Source organism: Amborella trichopoda, chromosome 11 (genome assembly GCF_054954075.1).
Source record: "Amborella trichopoda isolate Santa Cruz 75 chromosome 11, AtrichopodaSantaCruz75HAP2 v2.0, whole genome shotgun sequence".
In the NCBI taxonomy this organism is placed as follows: domain Eukaryota; kingdom Viridiplantae; phylum Streptophyta; class Magnoliopsida; order Amborellales; family Amborellaceae; genus Amborella; species Amborella trichopoda.
The window spans coordinates 8,363,680-8,370,401 of record NC_142346.1 but is presented as its reverse complement, the minus strand read 5'-3'; the positions used below and the strand labels follow the sequence as shown (position 1 = coordinate 8,370,401).

General features: G+C 35.3%; 1 protein-coding gene across 1 annotated transcript; it reads left to right on the top strand.

The window, feature by feature from the left end:
* Nucleotides 1-304: 304 nt before the first annotated feature.
* LOC18444394 (aluminum-activated malate transporter 10) lies at nt 305-5,143 on the top strand. Its single transcript, XM_006854567.4, has 6 exons — nt 305-717; nt 1,656-1,796; nt 1,940-2,212; nt 2,432-2,553; nt 3,654-3,797; nt 4,553-5,143. The coding sequence occupies exons 1-6, from the start codon at nt 417-419 to the stop codon at nt 4,973-4,975; spliced, it is 1,404 nt and encodes a 467-aa protein (XP_006854629.2). The 5' UTR covers nt 305-416; the 3' UTR covers nt 4,976-5,143.
* Nucleotides 5,144-6,722: the final 1,579 nt, after the last annotated feature.

The following is a 6,722-nucleotide window of genomic DNA, read 5'->3' as shown; positions in this document are numbered from 1 at the left end:
ATTTCGCTCCAAGACTCCATCCTCTCTCACTTTCTCTCTCTACATTACTCTCTCTCTACCTCTCTCACCATCTCTCTCTACATTACTCTCTCAGTATCTTTCTACCTCTACAGTACACTCTCTCTCTAACAGTGGTTGAGAATCTCACTATCTTCCTATCTCTACAGTACACACTCTCTAACAGTGGTTGAGAATCTCACTATCTTCCTATCTCTACAGTACACACTCTCTCTCTCTCTAACAGTGGTTGAGAATTACAGCAGACAGGAGATCATTCATATCGGTTCTTTCTCTTTCATAGTGGCCGATAATACACTACAGAGCCCCACAGTCTCTCTTTCTCTCTCTTGATATACGGATATATAGGCCGATTCTTTCTCTCCGTGCGAATTATCTCTCAAGTGACTGCACAATCGATGGACTGGAGCATGGAAGTTAACGGTGGATCATCTAAGGAGATGCCTGGCTTCCTTACGAGAGTATGGCAAGGCATTATAAGCATTTTTGCAATGGTGAAATCGTGTTTTAGAGGGTTTTTTGAGAGGGTTTGGAAACTTGGGAAAGATGATCCAAGAAGGGTGGTGCACTCACTAAAAGTGGGCTTAGCTCTTACCCTTGTCTCACTCTTCTACTTCATGCGCCCTCTCTATGATGGGGTCGGGGGAATGGCGATATGGGCCGTCATGACTGTTGTCGTAGTTTTCGAATATAGCGTAGGTATAGTCTCTACATTCTTAAAACTCTCTCTCTCTCTCTCTCTCTCATATCTCATGAATCGGGCTTGGGCTTGGGCTTGGGCTTGGGCTTGGGCTTGGGCTTGGGCTTGAGTGGTTAGTAGTGACTCCTCAAGTTTGATTCCTATCGCAAATCCAGCTTGGACTTGGGCTTGAGTGGTTGGTAGCTCACTTTTTAGCATCGCTTAAGTTCGATTCTTATCGCTGAACTATCAAACAAATCATCTCCATTATGAGTTATAGAGAAAAAACTAATACTCTGTCTCTGTCTACAATATCTCCATTGCGATAAGAGTTTAACATTTTCTCTCCATGAATATTCCCTTACCCTTCACAGACAAAAATTAATGCTTTTTTGTTTTTGCATTGGGAAAAAATGAAAAAGATATACATAATATTTTTTGTGTATATTAATCATGAATAGAAATCGTAAGGTGAGATATAGTATTCAGTGAAAGATATGACCTTTGATAGCGAATATGATTTTTGTATCTGTCTCCAAATAGTTCTAATAAAACTGATGCACTCATGATAATTAAGAGATCCCACATATTTAATAAAAATTTAAGTACCGTAGCACTAAGGCAAACCTTTTGACCCAAGCCGGCCTCGTGCTCCAAACGATTCAGAATCAAATTTTTATGGAAAAATTGATTTCTTAAATTAAAAAGGATAAGGAAATTTTGGCATCTTCCCACTATACACCAATGAGTTTGAACACCTTGGCCCATGGACACTTTTAGATCGTACACTTTCCTTTCTTTTCTTTTTTTTTTTTTTTTTTTTTACTCCCTTTCTAATGGGTTCGAGCCTCACACCGTTAGCCATGAGCTTGAACCCCGAATATGCCTTCGTGTTGTTGATTGTTTTTTATTATTTTTATTTATAATTTAATTATATTTTGTTAAATTTAATTTGCAGGTGCAACTTTAAGCAAGGGCTTGAATCGAGGGTTCGCAACGCTTCTAGCAGGATCTCTAGCCGTTGGTGTACATGAATTGGCCAGCCTCTCAGGCGACAAATCTGAGCCCATTATCCTCGGAATATCAGTCTTTTTACAAGGTGCATAACTTCAACATTAATATCAATAACAACACTATTAGTAGTAATAATAACAATAATAATTGTAAAATATATTATTATGTTAATACAAACGAGGATGATGATGGTGGTGATGATGTTGACACTGATTAGTGCACATGCAGCAACGGTTTTTACATTTCTACGATTTTTCCCGACGATCAAAACAAGGTATGATTATGGAGCGATGATATTCATACTCACATTCAGCCTGGTATCAGTGTCGGGGTATCGAGTGGACAAATTATTGGAGATGGCACATCAACGGTTGTCCACCATCCTCATAGGTAGTGCACTATGTGTGCTCGTGAGCATGCTTGTTTGCCCTGTTTGGGCTGGAGAAGATCTTCACAACCTTATAGCCAAGAACTTGGACAAGCTTGCTGCTTCTGTTGAAGGTAAAGCACAAGATCAATTTATTTTCATTATATATAACATTATTTATAAATGCTATTGCTCTCAATGTAAACATAAAAGGGCAGTAAATAAACTGCGATGAAAGGAAAATAAAAATTCTCCAAGGAAAAAAAGGACCCATATTTTCACTTTTTCTTATGATATTCCATATTTTGAATTTTTTTTATTATAATGCTCATTTGTGAGTTGGTGGAATTCAGGGGTTGTTGCAGAGAACTTCAAGGAAGGAGAGGGCGAAGAGGAGGGTGAGATTAATGAGGAGAATCCTTCGGTATTGGGATACAAATGCGTGCTTAATTCCAAACCCACAGAGGAAGCACTGGTAACTACATCCTACCTTGCAAAACTCCACATAAACATTTTCTCTATTTCCATATCAACGCTTGACCACCGCTCACTCGAAAAAGAACATGAACCTTCCAGGAATATGGATCCAACCTGGGTCCGGATTCGTGTAGACCTGACACAAATGGAGTTATAATTTAAATAATAATAATTATATAATATTTTATTAGTATTTAAATATAATATATATATATATATATATATATATATATATATATATATATATATATATATATATATATATATATATATATATATTTTGGGGGTATTTTGATCAATTTATATTTTACGAGTTATTGTTTCTATATTTTTATTAGGTACTAAGATGTACACACGTTCCAAATTTCAAGTAATTTGAATTTGTAAAAAAAAAAAAATATTGAAACACTATCGAATAACTGTGACCATACAATGAAGTTTGGATGGCGATGAGGTAAGTGAAATCACTATTTATTTTCGCCTATAGGCGTTGGGAAGAGTTTTCCTATATATATATATATATATATATATATGGAAAAGTTTATATAGAGCCAAGGCTTTGAACAATCAAATTGAAGCCTACCATAAAAATTTCACTACAAGAGATTGTTTTAATGGCCAAATATACTCAAATTGATCATTTCGATATCAAGATGTATGGCCACAGAAAAAAATGGATTTCAAGTTTTGGATATAGTGTATTTTTTAACGTATTTTTGGATCATCAATTCTCAAGATTTTCAAGTTTCCATAGATCTATCGATTTACAATATTTTTGAAGTTTTCATAGATCTATCGATTTACAACACTTTATAAATAGATATGAAAATATATTTTAAAGCTATTACACAGATTTTCAGTATTGAAACCACATTTCTCGACATGATTTAAAGGTACGCTCTAATTTGATTGTTTAGAGCTTAGGCTCTATACAAACTGCACCTTTAAATATATATATAGAGAGAGAGAGGCTACATTGATTTTAGGTTAGGTATGTTGATTTTAGATTAGAGAGGGGATTCATTTAAATAGGTGAGATAATGAACTCACAGGCCCGTCTTAATATGGTGATTTGTATTTTATATGCGACTTTTGCAGGCTAATTTCGCTAGATGGGAGCCAGCCCATGGTCCCTTCGGTTTTAGGCATCCATGGAAACAATACCTCAAGATTGGGATGGCCGCTCGTTATTGTGCCTACTCTCTTGAAGCGCTCAACGCATGCACCAACTCTGATTCCCAGGTATCAAACAGGCCTATCATCCTATTCAAAAGGACCCGGTTTCTATGCGGCCAAGCCCGTATTTGTAGAAATGCGAGCTTACGAATAAATCTACTTTTGAGATGGATTTTTGGACTTAATTTGTAAAGACATGTAATCTCTAACATGGAGATCATAAATATATATAAAAAAAAAGGAAGTAAATTTTAAAAGCTAAAAATAGTGATTCTATTGAGAAAACATTTGGACCATTAGTTTCATTATTTTTAGATAGAACACCTACTTCCATCTATCTTTAAGATGGATGCTTACACTTTTTGTACCGCATATATAGTCATGCGGTTCAGTCCGCATAAAACAATTTTCCTATTCAAAATATCTCTATTATATTGCTTCTCAATACTGGATAAGGATAAATTGAAAATATAGACATACCTAGTTGATATAAAAAATTAAAAGCATATACTCACATATGATTTATAATATTTTGACCTATTTAGTGATATTGTAAAAGATTTTCGACCTTTCTAATTTTTATTTTTTTATTTTTTTTTTTGCAGTATATCTAATTTATTTGGGTTGTGTATAACCAATGTTCCTTTATATTATTTCTCAACTAAATAAGAACCACAAACCTATTTTAAATAAAATCATAAAAAATAATGAACAAAAAACCTAAAATGACTTTGAAAATCATAAAGTTTATCACTTGTAAAAGTAACAGTACTACCCTTGAAGTAGAAAGAACTGACCAATTCGGGCTTACGTGCATTCAGGCAGCCCAGGAATTAACGCAACATCTGAAAGCCGTATGCACCAAAGTGGGCCACGTTTCCTCCGATCTCCTCCTCGACCTCTCATCAACGGTCAAGAAAATGACAACATCTTCGCACACCGATTTACTCGTCGCGCAATTAAACATCGCCGTTCAAGAGCTCCAACTCGCACTGAAGATCCTCTCTAATCCGTTGCCGGTCCACGTGTCGATCCCGGATATCGTGCTAATCGCCACCGTCGCATCATTGACGGTGGAGATCTCCGCACGTGTGGAGGACGTAGCAGAGGCAGTTGAGGAATTGTCCAGAATCGCCCATTTTAAGACGGAAACCGCAGAGGAAAACAAGCAAAAGGCAGCCACTATAAAGGCGCTTGCTGACTCGGATGGGCCCCATGTGGCCATCCACGTGGACTCGTTATAGCACAGTGTTTATAAATGTTGTTTATCGTTTTAAAAAAAAACAAAAAAACAATTGTTGTTACTAATTGGTGTAACTTTTTGTGTTTTTTTAGAATGGCTTATTTGTTGGTGTATCTGGGGCCGTACCAATTTGGAGTTCGAGCATAATGATAATTTTTTTTGTTGAGAACTTTTATCTGTTTCAAACCCCATGTCGGTAGGGCGAATTGTTCACTCAAATAGCTAGATCGACGATCCAAATTGGATATGAATTGGTCTGAATCAATGATAAAAAAAGTTGTAAAAAGTAAAAAAAACAAAATAAAAATTAAAATAGAGGATTAAAAATCTGGATTGAAATCCGCTAGGTTTTAAAACACTCATTTTTGTCAAGAAAAAATCACCATTCCTACCCTCTACGAAAGTTATGACATTGTTTTGCCATTTTTATATTAAGTGGTCAGGGTGGCAGGAGCCACAACATATTCACTTGAGCTTTATTTCCATCAAGAGTAGATGACCCCCACCCCCTATTTTATTTTATTTTTATTTTTACTTTTATTGAAACAATAAAAATTTGATTGCTAACTACAAATCACTTTCCACAATTACAAATACCATTAGGCTAATACATCAAAATAAAACCAACATCCATTGCTAACTGACAAATCACTTTACACAATTACAAATACCATTAGGCTAATACATCAAAATAAAACCAACATCCATCAACAGAAAAAAAAAAATGGTTCAACTATACTACAAATATATTGTCAACAACAACTCCTCATTGAACTATCCAATAGAACAATTATTCTTTTGGGAAGTAATTGAAAGAAGTTGTACATTATTATTTCACACTCAAACAATAATTTTCTCAAAAAATAAAACAATGAAAATTGGAACTCCATAAATACTCCATAACCACTCAAGTCCAAACCCATGACCACTTATCATTTTCCCTCGTGCAAAACTAAAGCATTCACTGAAACACTTGGGAGGAAAATGATAAAAAAAACGCCATTAAAATTTATAAATGGTACATTGTTAAAACCTAGCATGCAAGCCACAAGCCAAATACTCAAGAAACTTATTTAAGCAACATAAAAATGGTTTTCCCTTTGTCAAGAAATGAAACTAAAGGGTTCTATGAGCTTCCCCAATGTGGAGAAAAATTATGTCATAGGAGAACATAATTCTTCGAGGAAGTGTATGTTGGAAAATAAGGTGGGTGAAATGGGGCTAGAGTATGAAGTGAAAAATAAAGGAAAGAAACAATTAAACAATGTGGACTTTTGTGCGCTCTTTCAATACTGTAATTTGCGCTCTTTCAATACTGTAATTTGCCCTCTTATTGTAAAATACCTGTATATAAAAAGCTGATTGGGCAAAACAGTCATCGAGATATCTGAAAACAATATGTCAGAATACTACTTGCTTTTAATTGCATGGTATATGTATGACTACATAGCACTATAGTTGCCTGAAATTAGAGAGAAAGCGTGGGTATGAATTTTACGGTAGAGAGAGAAAGACAGTACGTAATTGTTGAGTGAGAAAATTGAGTTAGTAAAATGGTAGCTCTAAATGGAGTAAAAAGTCTCTTTTAAAGAGTGAATAGTGACTGTTAAGGTGACTATGAACAGTCACTACTGTTCACAAGACATGTGACTGTTGGGTTTCCAACAGCTCCCATCCAACGATTATCAATCATTAGATTTGCAAACATGTCCCTTAGTCTCAATGGCTAGCACGACACTCGTACCCCT